This window comes from Corvus hawaiiensis, chromosome 6, assembly GCF_020740725.1.
Source record: "Corvus hawaiiensis isolate bCorHaw1 chromosome 6, bCorHaw1.pri.cur, whole genome shotgun sequence".
Classification (NCBI taxonomy): Eukaryota; Metazoa; Chordata; class Aves; order Passeriformes; family Corvidae; genus Corvus; species Corvus hawaiiensis.
The window spans coordinates 25958005-25976294 of record NC_063218.1 but is presented as its reverse complement, the minus strand read 5'-3'; the positions used below and the strand labels follow the sequence as shown (position 1 = coordinate 25976294).

General features: G+C 41.0%; 1 protein-coding gene across 1 annotated transcript; it reads left to right on the top strand.

The window, feature by feature from the left end:
- Nucleotides 1-1587: 1587 nt before the first annotated feature.
- On the top strand, nucleotides 1588-18113 carry FAM177A1 (family with sequence similarity 177 member A1). Its single transcript, XM_048308069.1, has 5 exons — nucleotides 1588-1720; nucleotides 5709-5885; nucleotides 12840-12906; nucleotides 14596-14693; nucleotides 15510-18113. Exons 1-5 carry the CDS (start codon nucleotides 1652-1654, stop codon nucleotides 15720-15722), a joined length of 624 nt encoding a protein of 207 aa, XP_048164026.1. The 5' UTR covers nucleotides 1588-1651; the 3' UTR covers nucleotides 15723-18113.
- The last annotated feature ends 177 nt before the right edge of the window (nucleotides 18114-18290 follow it).

Genomic DNA, 18290 nt, shown 5'->3' with positions numbered 1-18290 from the left:
CTGAGCTGTTTGAGCTCAGTCTGCTGCTGAGCAGCCTACTGAGAGGCAATGGTTATAATGGTCAACAGATAGCTGTGTGATAGAAGCTGGACAATTAACTCTTAGCACACACAAATAGTTACGGCTTTATTTGTTAACTCTCTACCTTTCCACAGGCCTTTCAATATTAATGTGCTAAATGTATTAAACCTAAGTTGCAAATGCTAATTTTTCTGGGAGGTGAAAGATTAGGTTTAATATGACTATACAGCTGCTAAAATCACAGTAGAGGCAAAGGAAAGCAAGTTGGTTAGTTGATGGTTTAATGCTCTTGAGGAGCTGTTACTCTATTCCAACCAGTCCTTTACTAAACAGAATGTCCCAAGTATTGGGACTTGGGGGTAAAAAATATCTGGGGGTAAAAAATATTTATGTACCCTAACATTAGTTTGTTTCTTTGCAACTTTAAGTGATGTATGTTTGTTGCAATCCCTTAAGCAGGTATTCAGCCCAGTACTGTCTAAAATAATACTCTAACCTTTCCTTCCCATGTTTCTGTAATTATACATTGTATGTCAGCCCTTTTCACAAGGGAGCATTTTCTGCCTTATGCTAGTATAATTTTAAGTCTGATGTGTCTGTACTTTCCCTGGGCTTTTGTCTTGTGCTCTGGATAATGCTTTGGTAATATGACTAAGAAAGTGTCTAAGAGCCCATATGTGCAATAGAGTGTAATGTGTTGGAAACTATTCTTAATGATGTAGGATTGAAAGATGGCTCTTGCTGTCATGCGAGTGCATGTTACAGCCATTGGTTAGATCCCCCAAAAATTAAAACGACTCCCTTCTCAGTCCCATAAAAAGAAGGTTTCCAATACTTCCCCCTCCAGCTGTTTTCACCGGCAGTTGGCATTTACTAATGCACATTTTGCCGGGGTTAGCCCTCCTCCTCTGTTCAGGCCGGGCCATTCCCTACAGCACGGAGGCCTCAGCACATACTGGAGACCGAAGGGCTCTTCCCATGAGCAGCGGAGCAAACCTCTCACCTGGCAAACACTTCTCCTACCCTCCTGGGCATGCATGTTATTTTCTCGCCCAGCCGCAGCCCAGGGGCCAGGGCACCCTTGGTGTGCATTTCTTTATTGTTCAAGGGTTCGTTACTTACAAAGGGCTGAGTTGCTTGAGCCAACACCCAATCCTGGAAAGCTGAGCAAGGATGGTCCTGGACGAGCAAGACCCCTAACCACTGTCAAGGAACTCCATCTACTTCTTAAAATATTGTTCTTTTGCAAGGTTTCACACTGTTTTGGGAAGATGATGTGTTGCCCCAGAACTTGTACTTTTCCCTCCGTGCCGCGGGGGTATGCTTCAGCCTCTGTGGAGGTGCGTGCGGCTGTCCCTGGCAGCCCGGCTGCTTCTGGCCTCTCCCCTGCCTCCCTCCCGGCTCCGGTTAATGCAGAGCTGCGGGGAGAAGCGAAATGACCGAGGTCAGTGTGCCGAGTACCCCAGTCTCCGCCGGGCGCGTTCCGGCTCCTGTGCGCGGCCAGCCCCGGCGGGCCGCAAGCACCGCCCCGGCGGGCGGTGCGAGGGACGGTGCCGCCCGGCCGCTCTCGCCTCCCCGGGCCGCGGCGGGCCCGCTGCCGCCCTCCCCCGGCGCCGCGGCGGGCGGGAGGATGGAACAGGGGCTGTCCGCCATCACCCTCTACTGCGCGCCCGCCGCCGGCGCCATGGAGCCCGAGCAGGTGAGCGGGGCCGGCGGGCGGCACTCCCGGTCGCTCCGGGCGGGCGCTGGGGCCCGGGCGCAGCCGCTTCCGGAGGGGGGCGAGGCCGCGGCGGGTCCGGCCGAGGGGTGGGTGGTGGCCGCGGCCTGACCTCCCGGGGGTGTGCGGGGGTGGTGGGAGCCCCCGGTTCCCCGCTGTGGCGGTGGGGTGCAGTGGCCCGGCCGCGGGAGACGAGGTCTGTCTGTCAGCCAGTCTGCCCTTCCATCCAGCGCGCTGTAATTACAGTCAGCGCGGCGGGCACGCGTGTCTCCGGTGTCTCCTGCTCGTCGGCGGACAATGCCTCAGACAAACGAGCCTGATGAATATTAAAGTGAGACAGGTTTCCACTTCCCTCCGCGCTGTCAAGTTGGCGAAGGCGTGGGAGGTGTTCAGGGACAGCAGCTCTTCATTACACTGCAGCCCGGGCAGCTCGCCTGTCACTGCCGCGGCCGCTCCTCGCACCGGCCTCGGCTTCGCCCTGGGTGTTGCAGGCGCTGCCGCTGCCCCTTCACCGGTTATGGTGCCTTTCCGAGGCTTGTTGGGAGAGTGTCTTTTCTAATAGTCGTCCTCCGGGTCTGTCATCTCGTTGTCTTTTGTTTCAGAAAGACTCAATGCTGTTTAATTTCAGTTGAAACAGAAGGGTGGAAAGTCAAACAAGCAATACGAAAAAACCCGAACCACCCAAGCCTAAACAACCCCCCGCCCACCAACCCTAGCCAAAAAAAATTATCAAAAAAACCAGTAAAACAGTCAAGATAGCAGGGTAGAAATATTTTTCAATAGCTATTACCAGCATTCTAGTGACTAGCAGTACCACGTCAGTAGACCTGTGCATATTGAATTACTCATCTTCCTCAGGGAGAGTGGACTTCACACACTTTATAGCTTTGGGTCATAAGCTCTCACAAGGTTAAAGGATGCCAAAGTGAATAGCCTGATATCCCTATTACTTTTTGCTTTTCTTCTTTGTCTTCCTGCATGAAACTTTATGTTGTTGCATCACCTAATATTGCTTGTGTCAGCTCTCCCTGCAGGTGTCCAGGCACACCTTATCCTTAATTGTAGTTTATTTATTTGGGCATTTTATATGTGAATTAAAATTCTATTGTGCTGGGTATTGTATCAACACTGTCAAAAGATGCCCTGCTCTCTCTTTGTTTCTGGACAAAGGGTGAGATAGAGTGAGTATAAAGAGGGTAAACATGAACATGAGTTTCAGATCCTGACTGTCTGACAGACAAGGTTTGTATGTGTGCCATAAAGCCAAGAAAAATCCCAAGAGGGCATTTAAAAGAAACAGGAAGTCGCTTTACAGTGTTTACCGAGTGCCTTAAGAGTGTTAGCTGGTGTGCCAGAAGCACAAGAGTGACTGGCCTTGGTGTCTAATAGTTGCCAGAATAGAAGCCAAAGTAAATACTCTGTGACGTGGGGACAAATGCTGAGTTTTTCAAGACCATATAATATGCTAGAGAAGGAGGAGCCTGTGGAAAAAAAATGAGGTCAGAAACCTGACTAAAGCCATACACTAGAAGAAAGATCTTTTTAAAAAAACTTCCTAAATTGGAAAAGAAGATCAAATTTGTTAAGGAAGATCAAAAGTATAAATTTTCAAACAAGAAATACTGTAACATTTGAGCTATAAAGTGAATCTAGCTGATAGCTCTAGAATAGATCTCCATTACCACAGTTTTGGACAGATAAAATTTATTGGTGCTGAACTTCCTGGTCGTACCTGGGAGAGCTGGCTTTTATTGGTGCTGAGCAGGTAAAACTTAAAAGGCCAGTGTTGACTAAAACCCACACTCAGGTTTGTTGACTAGGTAATAACCAAAACAACAGCTGATACTTTATTTTATTTGTTAATGTAAGACTAAGGGAACCAGATTCACTGTTCCTTGGTGAATCCTTACTGTCTTGAAGTACTGCATTTGTCTGAAATGTTGTAGCAGTACCAGCTGTGAAGCTGCTTACTGTAGGTTGTGTGAATGTGGGATGGGTGTGCAGGGAACTAAAGCCTGCTTTTTAAACTTGAAATATTAAACAACATTTTTAAAAAGCTAAAATATTTTAAGCATTTGCACTAAATGAGCCTAAATCAGGTAAAGAGACTGTGCTTTTAAAGGAACTCTGAGGAGGGGCTCACATTGCTTGCTGTTATTAATCACAGTGATATTTATGATGTAGTGTTTGCAAGAAACAGTGCTCTTCAGTACTGTGACTAAATATAAAAACAGTCATTGTACGATGCCAATAAAGGAGTGTGGAATGTTCATAAAAAGCTGATTCCGTGGTGCTTTTTGCACAAAAAGATACAGAACCCCATCACGGGAAGTGGCACCTGCTTTTATAATGCCAGCAAGGAGTGCTCCCTGTGCTCAGGTTGCTTCACTGTTTTCAGCATTTGTGTTTCGTGTCTTGCTCTGTTCCCAAGACTGATAGCAGAGAGATTGCACTGGGCCCCAGACAGTCAGTTTTGTCTTTCTACATGAAAATGTGATTCTGCGTGAAAATACAATCCTGTTTCAGCTGAATTACCCCATTGAAAACTTGCTGCTGGATTCTGCTCTGCTCCTCCAGGAAAAAGCCTGAAATGTGCCACCATGGCTTGAGAAATGCTGGGGGAAGCTGAGATGACTTGCAGTTTTGAGAAGCGGTGGTACAGGGCTCGGAGAGATGATGAATGAGTGCGCTCCCTCTCCACACTAGAGCTCAGCACGTGATCTTTACCTTCCCTCCCTCTTCTCTCTGGGCATGAGAAGAATCTGTGGCTGGAATGAAGGAAGCTGTTCTGCTCCCCGTGATCCCCTGCTGCCCCTCTCTCCTATGCCCACAGTCTTTCCCAGCTAACCAAGCCTGCTTGCCTTGCAAATCTGTGTTGTATAATCTAGTGTGAGAGATGGGGATGGTGATGCTGCACTTGCAGTGATTAAGGGATGTCTTACAACTGTGTGATAAAGCATGTATTTTTATTTATAATTTTGAATTGTGCTCTGTGGAGATCATTAGGTTTGTATAGGGAAGAAGTTGGAAATTGGAATGTGCCCATTTTATGCAACCTGGATTCTGCACACACTATGCATGTCATTCCTTATACAGTTTCAAATTACATGAGCTCGTGCATTTTTAAAAACCTTCATGGTACATTAAAAACATGTGGTTGACATTTCCTAACCTCTGTGGCCTTCTCTAACATGATAGAAGTGTTTCCAGCAGTTTTGTGCATTTATTGCAGTAGCCTCTTAAAGCTCTACCAAGATGAAGGCTCTGTTTTGATAGCTGCGATACAAAATCTTACTAAAGTTCTCTGTGGGCAGGAGTGACTAGCCTAAAGATTTATTGACTGGCCTTTGAATTAGAAGTATATATTCATAATGCTTGTGACCCAAAGACTGCATTGTAGCATTCAGCAGCTGGAAGAACACAGCCAGACATTGTACTTCTCACTTTGTATGTTCTTAGCCACAAAACTAAGTGTTGTCCTTTTACCATGGTCCCTTGTACTAGTCATGGTTACTGATGAAAGCCCCCAGGGGCAGATTCCTTGGTGCATCTTTTTAAAGCTTGAGCCTGGCTGCTTAGTTATTCAGTTCTCTTTTGTGCTAGAGGTGTCTGTCTGAACTTGCAAAGAGGTGGCTACAGCCTATGAGCTTCTTGATTAATTTCATTAGATATTAATTCCAAACCCAACAATACTTTTAAATATTAAAATTTATGGGCTTACCAAATTAGTTAATGAAACATGCCCCAACAAGAAACCTTTTTGTTACTTTTAGAGAAGGGATCAGTTTTTACATATCTGCAAACAAGAATGTTTCAGTCTTTTACCTACAGGCAAATGTCTTCTAAATGTCCACTGGATATGATAACCAATCTAAAATGCTTTTAAAATCTCATGAAGTTTGTTAAGGGGGAACTTTCCAGTTCCAGAAGCGTGTACTTGAGATAATGATTTTTTTTTTTTCCTTTATAGCAACTTTCAAAGGGAGATAGTGGCTTTGAGAATGTGGAGCTGGGTGTCATAGGAAAGAAAAAGAAAATTCCAAGGAGGGTTATTCATTTTGCAAGTGGAGAAACAATGGAAGAATACAGCACAGATGAAGAGGAAGATGAACAAGAGAAAAAAGACCTGTTGCCACCTGTAGATCCTGTAGGTATTTTACTTGATAAATTGCTACTTCTGGTTTACTGGGTAACAACATTTTATACTTAATTTTTTGTGTCATAAATCTGATACAGTCTTTACTATTATAAATTCTAATCATTTGCTTGGCTTAAGGGACTCAGAAATCTTTGGAAAGTATTCTTGGGAAGTTTTGTCCTGGAGTTCTCCTCCACTAAAGTAGCCTTACTAATTAGAAATGGGTTTAATTTCTTCACAGTTCTAGTTTGTCTTCTCCAGCACGTCCCTTTCTAATAATATTTGCCTGGTATCTCCTTCATTTGTACTGTTGTTTTAAAAAAAAATGTTGCAGGGGAGACTTTTTTTTCCTTATGTTTGTTGACAGTGGAGAGTTAAACCTGTAGTTTAGGGTTACCATGCCAACAATCCAGATTTTAAAGGACCTGCCTAGTCCCTGTAGGTAATGTTCATCTGTCTTGTAAGCTATTGAGATGTTGCGCAGCCTGTGAATGGAGTTTCCTTTTATTGGTCCAGATTCCAGTGAAGTCTCAACAATTAAAGCTGGTTGTGTGCATTGTAGCTGCTAAAATGCATTTTCCTTTTTGTAAATGATTCTGGATCTATACTTAGAGGTAAAATGAAATATCTAATATGTTTTATTCTGTTGGCCTGCCTGATGAACTATTTTGTAGTGATAGTGTGATTGCAAAGCTTACAGCTGCATGTGCCAACACCAGCGGCAGCAGCTCCCCACCCTCTGGCAGTCAGTCCCAGAGAAGATCCACATCCTGCTCTTCATCTCTCCACATGCCCAGTCTCATGTTTCTTTTATGACAACCCCAGAAACTGGCGTCCCAACCACCTCTTCTCTTACCCTTGTACAACAATCCTGGCCCCAGTAAGTTGAGTCTGCAGTCCTATGTCCTGCCTGCTGGTGGAGCTCTCTTCTTGGCCCTCTCTGTGCTTGGGTGCCACTGAGGTGGAGACTCCCAAACCGGCTGGATCCTCCCTGATACGCTGGAGTGTGGTCAGGCAGCCAGGAGCCAGGGCTTCATGCAGCAGCTAATCCTGCCTGGTTGCATACTGAAGGCAGACACTGGTGTAGAGCTGCTTCTTCCCATACTTCAGAGTCCCTGCATGTACAGGAAACAGCACCCTGCTTTCTACTTGACATTGCTGTTGAAGAGACTCCTGCACCATTGTTTGGGAATCCATAATTAAGAAATGTTGTGGTCAAAGCTTTCTATTTACTCTCCAGTAGTAGGCCCTGTATTTATTAATATGTGTATCCATCTTGGGAGAGCTTGGCTTTCTTGAAGGGACTGAAGGGTTTGACTTTCTGGTTATGCTCTTCTGAAGAAGTGGTGAACCATAAGAGGTTTGCTTTGACTGTCAAGCAATACCTCTCTTCCCCTCTGTAAAATGCATTTATTTTGAAGAAGAAAAAAGGTGGATTGAGGACTAAGTTCCAGTGAGACTATGGGAATTTAGCTGGGATTAGGGTTCCTAATGACTCACAGGTTAAGCTGTTGCATTGCGTTTTGCATGGATTGATGGCAGTGCTCTCTTTCTTGGCAGGCAGTTCTTGTATACAACAAAAAATGACATTAGCCTGATAGCAGGTAGGATATTATCAGTATAAAATACACATGAAGTTTATAGTTGGAAAAGAAATGTATTGTAGTCACAAACAATGAGTAAAGTGTTAAGCTGCCTTGCTGGGTACTAGGGTGTTTTTTTCCTCCTTAAGGATCTTCTCAAAGAAATGCAAGAAGTGTGAAACTTACTGACTATTATGGTAATGTTCAGGTATCTTCAGAGTGAGGTCTGTTCCCCACTAGGCAGTCATGTCAGATACCTGTGAATGTCTGAGATATTTTTTTTGCCAATTATAATGAGCAGGGAACAAGTTGTGTATAATTTTTTGTGCCATTTTCTGACAGTGGAAGAGTTCTGTGGTGGTGCAGTGATGGAAGGCTCACGAGCCTTGGTGTAGGTGTTGTGAGGGCAGAGACGTGCTCGCTGCTGTGCAAATGGACACTTATCTAAAGAGCCCTCAAGTATGCACAACAGCCAGAAATGCTGCATGATTGTTCCCCTCCTTTCCTAATACCGATTTCTTTTCTGAATACCAAAAAGTATATTGTATGGTGGAGTTAAGATTGTGTTATTCTCCTTTCATAGTTTATTAAATCCTTAATTTTGAATACACTTTTTAATAAAAGGACCCCCGAAACTACCAGGAGTAGTTTATTGTGGAGCACACTCTACCTTATTATGTATTGCTTTTTACCTCGGACAGAATGAACTTGATTAGAGCAGGGGTTGCCATTAAGTGAGGTTTACTTTATCTCCTGCATGCTTCATGTATCCCAGCTGAGCCAGACAATTGAAGAAATGTTAGTCCAAGCTGAGCTTTGATGTTTTTAGCCAACAGCTGCTTTTAAAATGTTTTTATTGTAGGATTTCTATAAAAGCAATTAAATAGTCTGTTTGCTGAGAGCAGCATGTCTAAAACTTGTTATCTCAGTTGGGATACAAAAAAGTATGTTGCAAGTAATAGCTGTTTCTGGACCAGTTTATTTTTAGAAAAAGCACATTTAGTATTTTGAATAGAACTTTCAAGAAATTTCAAAGCTGTGCTGTTATTAGCATCCTGGCAGCTTTTGAATGAGTTTAAGGGAAACAAATATTTTGCTGTGTTGTAAAGAAATGTCTTAAGTACCTTGGTTTAATTGTCTTTTAGAGCTAAGCAGGCAGTGACAATGTGTTTCTTACTAAGCAAAGTAGTATGTATATATCCTGGTAATACCATAGCCAGAGCACTTGGTGGGGTGGATTCCTATTATTCATAACAAAACAAATTCTCAAAAAGAACTGGGTTTTAAATTTTCTTTGAAACAACTTCTGGTGCTTCTGTAGGTCAGCACTCAGTTCATTAACACTGTTGGACTGGGGTGTCCATTCTATTATGTTTTATATTTTTTAATCCAGAACACATTATTTTTTAGATAGTAGCATTCAGTATTATCTGAGTGTTCTCACATTGAAATTCAAATGCTTTAATAGCATAAATGTATTTTTGATTCTTTTGTCCTAAAATGTAGATATTTGCACTCTATATGTAAATTTGCTTTTGTCCACCAAAACTTTATTTTGTATTAATTAAGAAGATAATCCTTCTGTTTATCCTTGGAGGGACACCTGGTGGTGCAGCACTTTGCTGCATTCACCTATTAGATGAATAGGCAGAAGGTGGAGTGTAAGTCTTCACAGAGGAGCTGTAAGCAACATGACTGTTGGTGTGATAACCTTAGAATTCATCCCGAGAAGACATCTGCAACAAAACTCCAGGAGAGATTTACCTTTATTAACCTTCAATGCTCAGAAAGATTGAAACACAACCTTGCAGGAAGGTTATCTTGATATCCTGTAGTCACAAGGGCTTTAACTTCAAATAGAAAAAAGTCTTCTCTTGAGGACCATCCAACTCTGATTTTCTCTAACAATTTGGGGATGAAGGAGAAAAATAGTCACTGACCAAGTAATAACTACTCATAATATGGTAGAAGCTCTTGATGGAGGATGGTATGCGTGTTCCTGATCTTGTTTTCACTGGCTTGTCTTAGATGTCACAGTTTTACGTGGTGCATACGCTAAAGAACCTATTATAGCAATGAACAGGCAAGGATTAAACTAATTAAAAATGTATCTTGGCGTGGTAATCAATGAAAAAGTATCTATTTGGTGGTGTATATTAACTACTGAATACAGGATTTTGTTTTTCTGAAATCAAGGAAATTATTATTTTTCTCATTTTTCCATTTTCTCTGACAAAAAGAAACCCTACATACCTTGGAAAATTTAAGTGTTATTAGGGCTGAAATCTGCCAAAAATAAATATATATATGGATTGTTTAGGAACATGGTGCACTCAGAAATTCAAGGGAACATGTGTGCTCCCTTTGGCAGCCCCACAGTAGGACACAAAAGCCTGTTCTGTTATTGAACCAGAGGCCTCTTGGTTTTATCAGTGATTGAATCCATTATGTTCATTCCTATTTAAATTAAAATTGTACATTAAGATTTTTTGTAATTTAAAAATCAGTTGTCAAAACCATTGTGTTTTCCATTTTAACAACAAAATAAAGTCAGGGTAGCTGAATAATATAATTAAACATCGTAGAAACGTATACTAAAGAGATGGATTGCAGGAGAAATACAGTAAACCAGTGTACTGTGTTTCATACTGTCCCTTGTTCCCAGTCAAGAAATACAGTACTGCTGTGTCCTTGAGTTGATTAAAGACTGAACATTAAGGCTTCTCTGGCTGGCCAAAGGAGGCTGAAATACAGTATCTGGGTATGTGGTTGTGTAGGTCTGTAGGACCTGACTTGGGTATGGTTTTCCAGTTTCCAGCTCAGTGCATTAAAGCTACTTCACAGGCAAGGATTAATTTGATTAATTTGTACTGAGCCATTACTTAACAGCCCTGTTCATGTCACTTGAACAGTTCCAGTTTCCCCAGTACCAGTTCTTGCCTCATATCTGCCATTTCTGCTTCCATCTCTGAGGTGTTCTGGGAAGGCACCCAAATTTACCCTGAGGAGGTAAAGGGGGGAATGTGTAGAAAAAGAAGGTGACTCCTTGGATGCGTTCCTTTGTTCCTGGTTGTTCCTGGTGGTTTGCTCTCCATGCTATCTCCTTTCTCCTGTTGAATTTCTGTGGAGTAGCCTCTCCCATGATTTTATATTGCCTTTTGAGACACTGGAAAGAAAGTTACCTTTTAAATTGAGGGTCTGGCAAAGCCTTGCTTGTCAGGGATGAGGAAGTGTCTGGTTGGGCTTTGTCAGAAAGTAGAGGTTCCCATGAAGCTGAACTTAGAAGTGCTTCTAATGTACCAAACTGATTTTTAACTGTGCTGGGGGAAGAGTAGAAATAGAACCTCTGTGTCTGCCGAGCCTCAGCTGTTACCCATGTTTGTGTTACCACAAACTTGTTAGAATGTTCTGGGTCTGAGTTTCTTCTGTCACGTTGAAGTTCAGCTTTGTCTTTCCACTCTGAAATGTTATGGGGGTTCTTGTAGCTTCTTTCTTACAGCACACAGCAGGCCCTTGTTTGTCCTGTGCCCTGCGTGAATGCTTTTTAACCCTGTCACCTCATCATGAAGGATTGTACAGAGCCCTGTCAGTGCCATTATTTGCACCTGTGGCAACAAGCTTTTCCAGCACTTTTTTTGACTTCTTCAACTGAACAAACTCCTCATTAGCCTGTCTGCCAACTGAGCACATAATCAATGAGCAGGAGGTGCTTTTGTGTGAGCAGGATAGCAGCTGATTTTGCTTACACTTTTACCTTGGCAGGACATTTTCCATATCCACTGCCAAAAATATATAACATCTGGCTTTTTGTCAGCCTGCCCAACTTGAGTTTCTGGCTTGACAGACAATTTCTTGCTGCAGTGATTTGTAGAGACTATGCTTGGAAAGCACCAAAGTCTGGTAGCTTGTGTACATGCATACTGAGGCCATACCAGCTAGTTTCTGTAGCTGTATTATTTACAATAATATTGGTTGTTCCTGTACAGATATCTATTAAATAAGAAAATAGAAAAAGGTTACTACCAAACAGTTCTTATAGAAGTTATAAATACTTACGTATGTGAGTAGAGCTAATGTGTTTCACGTAATGAAAGCTGACACTTTTAATTGCTATGTTCCAGAAGAAAGTACTTCTACAGAGATCTTTTCTGGGGGGAAATACGTAACAAAGAGCTTGCTTGAATACAGCAGCCTGTTAACTATAAACATGTTTTGGTTCACTATGAAAGTTGAATTTGCCTTTTCACAAAAATGAAAGCCTACAATTTTTTTCCTCTTTACCTTGGAATCTGCTTTTCCCCTTTTCTTTTTTATTACATGGTTTTGTTTGGGGATTTTTTTAACCGATACAGTTTCTTCCCTTGATGAAAAGCATAGCCTGTGCATGCCCATTATTTTATAATTAATTTAATTCTAAATCTTTAATTTACAATGTGTGTGTGTGTATATATATATATATATATATATATATATGTATCAGTTTGTCTGGAGGCTGCAGTATTTTTCCTGTATCTGTGAATACACCACAGTTGTGCAAAGAGCAATTCCCCTTCTTTGTCTTCCTGGCCAGCCCTTCCTCAAGAGTCTGTACCCCTCCACAGCAGCACTCAGTCCATTCACCCCATCCCTGGGATCATGACGAGATCCTACCCCTGGAGCTGCACACAGATCTCCAATTCCTCATGTTTATGTTGTGTGCCCTGGTGTGGAGGCTCTTTGGAGACACTTCCTCACTCACATGCAAATGCTTGAGGTGACTCCACTTGAGCCCTGTTTTATTCATCTTGTGTTCCTCGTGGTTCACATCACCCCCGGCGCTTTGCTTGGCAGCATCTCCACTGCTCCCTCAGAGCTGTGGTAACTCTCCTCCTCCCTCGGTTCTCCTGGTTTTGTTTTTCAGGTGCAGTTTCAAGGGATAATTCCTATCTGGTTGTAAATGTTTGAAAGCAGCCTCTTCCTCAGAGGTTTGAAGGTTTGGTTTGATTTTAAACAGTCATTTGCAGTTCAATCATTATTGTAATGAGAGACTACTTTGTTACCTCACTTCTCCTCTTGGCCTAATGGAATTCAGAATGTTGTGGAGAGCTTTTTCTAGTCAGGGATTGAGTTGGCTGCTTGTCATTTCCCAAGTCTGGGAGCAGGAAACAAAAAGCAGTGAAAGAAATTTTCCCAGAGGTAAACCATGGCTATATTTATATCTTGTGGTGATACTTTTCTTCATTTGTCTGGTCTACACTTATTTTAAAGCAAAAATATTGTAGTAGCTGGAAAACAGAAGACATTGCAGGTCTTTCTTCTCAAGCTGTTTGAGGTTTTGCATGTGTTACTTTGTGCCATGAACATACAGCTGTACGTATTCATACTACTCTTGTTCCTGCAGACAACACTCACGTGGGGACCCTACTTGTGGTTTCACATGCTGCGAGTTGCCACATCAACCTTATCAGGTACTGCATTATTTAATTCTTGGGTAAACCAGAAAGGGAATACTGAAAGTCACAAAGTGATGTTGACAGACTGTAAATCATCTTTGGGTTCTTCTACTTGCTGTTTTTTCAGAAGTATGAATCAAAATGTACTTAATCTGTGGAGATGTACTCTCTTGCCTTAGGCACTTTTAAAATTTTTTTTTTACTTTCCATCAACAACTCTTGCATGGAAGAATGACTGGAAAATACCCTTTTGATGAGCACTTCTCCCCCTTTTTCTTCATATGGAGATAGGTTGGTGTTGGCAAGGGAATGTATCAGCTTTCTGTTAGGTTTTGTATGGAACCATTCTGTGTGATGTTACCTGAAAAGAATGCTGGCTGGTGTGACTAAACTGACAGTTTTTCTGAAGACAACTAGAAATTATCCCAAGGACACATCCAGTTGTGTGGCGTACGATGAACTTCTGGGGTTACAAAATAAGCAGGACTATTGTCAAGGGTCTTAAACTCACTGCACAGAAATTTGTATGACTCATGGACCTCTTAGAATTTTGCCAAGTTTTAAAAATGCTTGTCATAGTCTGTGTTCTTTCCAAGGTGTAAAGTATCTTTATTGGCTTTTTTTCCGCAAATATTACGGAGTTTTGAATATTTTAAAATTTTCTGGCAGTCTGTTGTATTAGTTAACCTATCTTTATTTTTAGAAACACTTTTTCTCTAATGTGCAGTTTAATTAAATTCCTTGACTCATCTGTTCTTCATACGCAAGGGTAGGTAGTGCTGTCCTTTTTTCAGAAGTGCTTTATGAATTTGAAGGTCAGTGCTTTCTTCTTCGCCCTTCATTTTTGGCTCTTACATTTGTAATTTGAACTGGTCTTTTGCCCAATGCTTGGGATGCCGGGATATCTGTAAAATTAGTTATTGTGAATGTTCATTGAAGTAGTCAGTTGCTAACTATTAACTTTTTTTCCCTGAAGATGACTAACTCATTTGCTTCCTTGGGGCAGATTTACAATTTGAAGTGCAGTATATTTGACTTCTTGATTGCCTTTACTCAACCAGTGCTGTAGCCATCACCACGGTAAAGAAACTGAATGACACAAACTTCCCCCTGTTCCATACTTTTGACTGTGCCCTACCTGTTTTAGCAAAGTAGCACTGAATGTAGCCTACAGCTTGAAAATTGAGACAGCTGAAACATAAATATTTTATTAATCCATTAGTACGCAACACAGAACATTGTTAAAAGTGACTTGAAGTATGCTTGTATCAATAAATACTGTCTAGTTTGCTAGTACCACTAGACTGAACTGCCAGTACAGCTGGTACCCATGTACTTTTGTCTAACCTTAATTTTCAGTTGAAGTTCAGCTCAACGCTTACCCTTTAACTGATTCCTAGCAAAACAAACTTAGATCCAAAGCTGAAACGAGCAGAATTCAAACACTACCACCATATATATTTTCATTGAATTTCATATCCTTCTCCTTTTGTTCATTCTTTATCCTAAAGAACAATTATTAGTATATTCAGCTAATAATTACCTATAAGGAGATTAACCTCACAGATTTTTGTTTTATTTTGTGAGTGAAGTAGGACTACAGAAAACCATTCAGGAAAGATGGTGATAATTTTTATAATAAAACTGTTTTTAAGAATTTTCTTCTAGATCCTAATCATATGTAAACCTCTCTTTATTTTTCAGTGTGTGATTTCCTGGGAGAAAAGATTGCATCTGTTCTGGGGATAAGCACACCAAAATATCAATATGCCATTGATGAGTATTACAGAATGAAGAGAGAGGTATGTGTGAGAGATAGGGTTCTTGCACTCCCTTTTCTCCCAACTTTTCTTTCCTGGTATTCTAAAAAATAAAATTTTTATTCTAGCATTAAAATGAAGCTTTAGATCCTCAATTTCAGCTTGTCTCCAGTTTTCATTGGATGCATGATTAACAATTTTTTATCCATCAGCCTTTTCTCTCCAGCTCATCAGTCTTAGAAATGGGTGGGTCCTGACCTCTGCTCTGTTTCTCTTGTACAATGCATTTTCAAGTCAACACTGTGACAAAGTTGGATGGACAGGGGCTGAACACTGTAGAGGTGGCTGCTAGCAATACACTTTCCAGCTGTAAAACTTGTTCAACACAGTGTCATGGGTAAATTGAACACAAGGTTACCATTTGTTCTAAAGCATAACTGGACAACACTGATAGGTAGCCAGTGCTTTCGGCAAAAAAAACCCTTAAAAATCTTCATTTAGAAGAGATGAAAAACATATTTAAAGCTTTATTAGTTATTTTTTTTATTGAGAGCTGAAAAAGCTTTAGAGGAGGCAGACCAATCACTATTGCTATTAACTAAAACTGCTTATCTAGGTATGTGTCTTTTTTCTGTGTTTAACAAGGTTTAATCCTTCACTTTTGGTGATTTTTTTTTTTCCATAATGGGATTTCTAGAATGTACCTCATCTTACGATCAACTGTGACTGTTTTCTAGTGGAACAAATGTCCTTGCCTTGTAATAGCAACTGGTATGCTTTTATGGAAAGGCTTCAAGTTAATCTAAGTAAGTGGTAAATAGTAAATAGTAGCATATGAATCTGGTTATCTCTCTTCAGGAGGAAGAGGAGGAACAGGAAAACAAAATGTCAGAAGAAGCAGAAAGACAGCATCAGGAACAGCAGAACAAGCCACAAGCTGAAGCTCCTGTCCAGACAGACCAGCCTGGAGCAACAGCATGCTCTTCATTCGTGAATGTAAACTTTGAAAGTGAGGGAGATTGCCCGCCCATTGCAGAAAATAAAGAAGATGTAGTTCCTGTCCCTCCTTAAGTGTAAAGCTCTGTATAATGTAGGAAATAAGAACTGTCAGGTGTCACAATCTGCCTATAAACAGGAAAAATAGGATTATACTTGTTCAGTGAAATACAACTCCTACCATTCTTATTGATCAGGAGAGAGCTAGGTGATGTCTGTTCAGTCTGTCTGCCTAATAAGGCTGAGGCATTCTGCCAAATTGGCACTTCAGTTAAAATGAAAATTGCACTACAAACATTTGGTCTGAAATTGAATGTGTGAGCTAAGTTCTGTGTAAAGCAAGTAGAAATGTCTTTTCTTTGAATTGCTGTGTCTCTCAACACTTGTGGATTGCAGAGGCAGTGCTGTTTCCTACTTCTAAAAACCTGATTTGCACATTGTTTGCAACTCGGCTCTCTATGAATAGATTAATAGGAATTAATATCCTGTAACTCAAAAGTAATTATAATAGAGTCTTATTTCCCCTATTTATTGTCACTGTTGTATGCATGTATTTTTTTCTGTTGTTAACACAAGAGAAAAATGTTAGATTTAATGTTAATTAGAATCAAGGGTCCACTGACTTTTTTTTTTTAAAGTAAAGAAATTCCAGCTTTCCAGGAGGCTATAAGCACCCTTAAGAACTTAGGACAAGTACCACCACTCTTGGAGGCTAATAGTGCTCAGCTGCTCCATGCAGTGCTGTAGCAAAGTTCAGAACTAACATCAGTGTAGGATGTTCTCACTCCTAACCCAAGAATTAAGAGACCCGTGTGCTTAAATGCATACTCTTAATAGTCCTGGAAAGAAACTAAAGTCTTGCTAAATTATGTTAAGTGCACTGGACACTCTATGTAGTACCAGTCTAGAACTATGAACTCTTCTGGACATCGATTACCCAATTTAGGAAATAAAGAGAGGTTTACGTATGATTAGGATCTAGAAGAAAATTCTTAAAAACAGTTTTATTATAAAAATTATCACCATCTTTCCTGAATGGTTTTCTGTAGTCCTATTTCACTCACAAACATTAGGTTACTGTACTTCAGTAACCTAAACAAACTCTGTGTCTAATATTAAATTACCAGGAAGGGATGTACCACTGCAGGTGGTTTTCACCCTGTAAGCACAGAATACATAAATAACTAGAAACAACAAAACCAAACTTACCACTCTTTCCTTCTCTTAAATAATGTGTTGTGATACTGCACTTGGAACAACAGAAATTTTTCTCTAAATGAAGTGCAGGTAGCTCCAGAGCAAATAGCAATTAAGGCTCTTTTAGTGCAATGACTGTTGCACCTGTAGCTTGTAAAAGGTGAATGGTTTACTTCGCAACAATCAGATGTCATTGCCCCAGTCATTTTCTGTGGACAACTGTTGCAGGCAAAGGAGCAGAGAACCTGCACTAGTTAGCATGTAAAACAGTACTTCTGTCCTTGAGATTTCTAAAAAAAAATTTAAAAACAGTCTTCAGCAAAACTGGGTTGTTGGGTATCATGACGTGTCCCTGGCCTTGCTCCCACTGCCAACTGAGGAGCCTGATGTAACACCACAGGCCAGGTAACTTGGCTCTTAGTTTCTGGAATGGTTACGTATTTCAGATGACCCTGTGCCTGAACCAGTGTCCTGTACAGCACAAACTCTTCCTCTCATCTGTCTGTGGCACTCCAGCACCACAGAAAAGCTAAGGAGGAGGATTCAGTCTTCAGCTCTAGGCCATCTATTTAGATACTCCATTCTTTGCCTTTTCTGAATTGTAAGACCGAGGGTGCTGACCACTGTGTAAAATCCCTCCTTAGCCCTGAACATCTGCAAGAGACAGCTTGGTTCAACACCTGGGGAATACACAGAAAACAAGCTTGTTCTCTTGTGGAGTTAATTCTCTTAAGAGTTCTTAGAGCGTCAAAGAAAGAAAACCTCACATAGCTTGAGTAATACCTTGCCAGCTGGAGAATACTTTGCTTTTCTTCCAAGAAATTAATGTCAGTTGGTTTTTTTATCTCCTTTCCCTACTATTTCTTGTGTAACAAATGCTCTCACTGCCTTCTTTGTATAAAATACTGTATTACTCACTGTGCCTTAACTTAATCCTTCCTTTTTTGCAAACTGTATGAAAGTGGTTACTTTCGTATTGGTTTTTCTGTAAATGCATTAATTGGTTATTTTATATTTAATATAATTTTTGAACTGGAAGTTGGCTATGGATTTTCCTTTAAAACTGTGTGGTCTTTGAAACTTTATGCCTGTACACAGGTGTGCGTGGCTGTTTAGTGTTGTCATCTTTACTAAGTCACACATCCTGGTTGAATATTCAGGCACCAGAATTCAAAATATCATTTTACCCCCACCCCTTCCTTAGACTCTTGTGTAGTACTCTGTGTTCAGCACTACCTCAAACTAATAAACCATGCAGAATTGCAAACATTTCTGGCCTGGAGCTATTGTAATTCTGTCTGAAAGTTGAAACATTTCTATGGCTTTCTTAAGGATTAAGGGACTTTCGCAGCTCTAACTACTGCTGTAGCTCAGTTGTACAATTAAGATAGATTACATAAAATACTTGCACAGGAGGTTAACTTGTTGAAAGCCTCTGTACAGGTG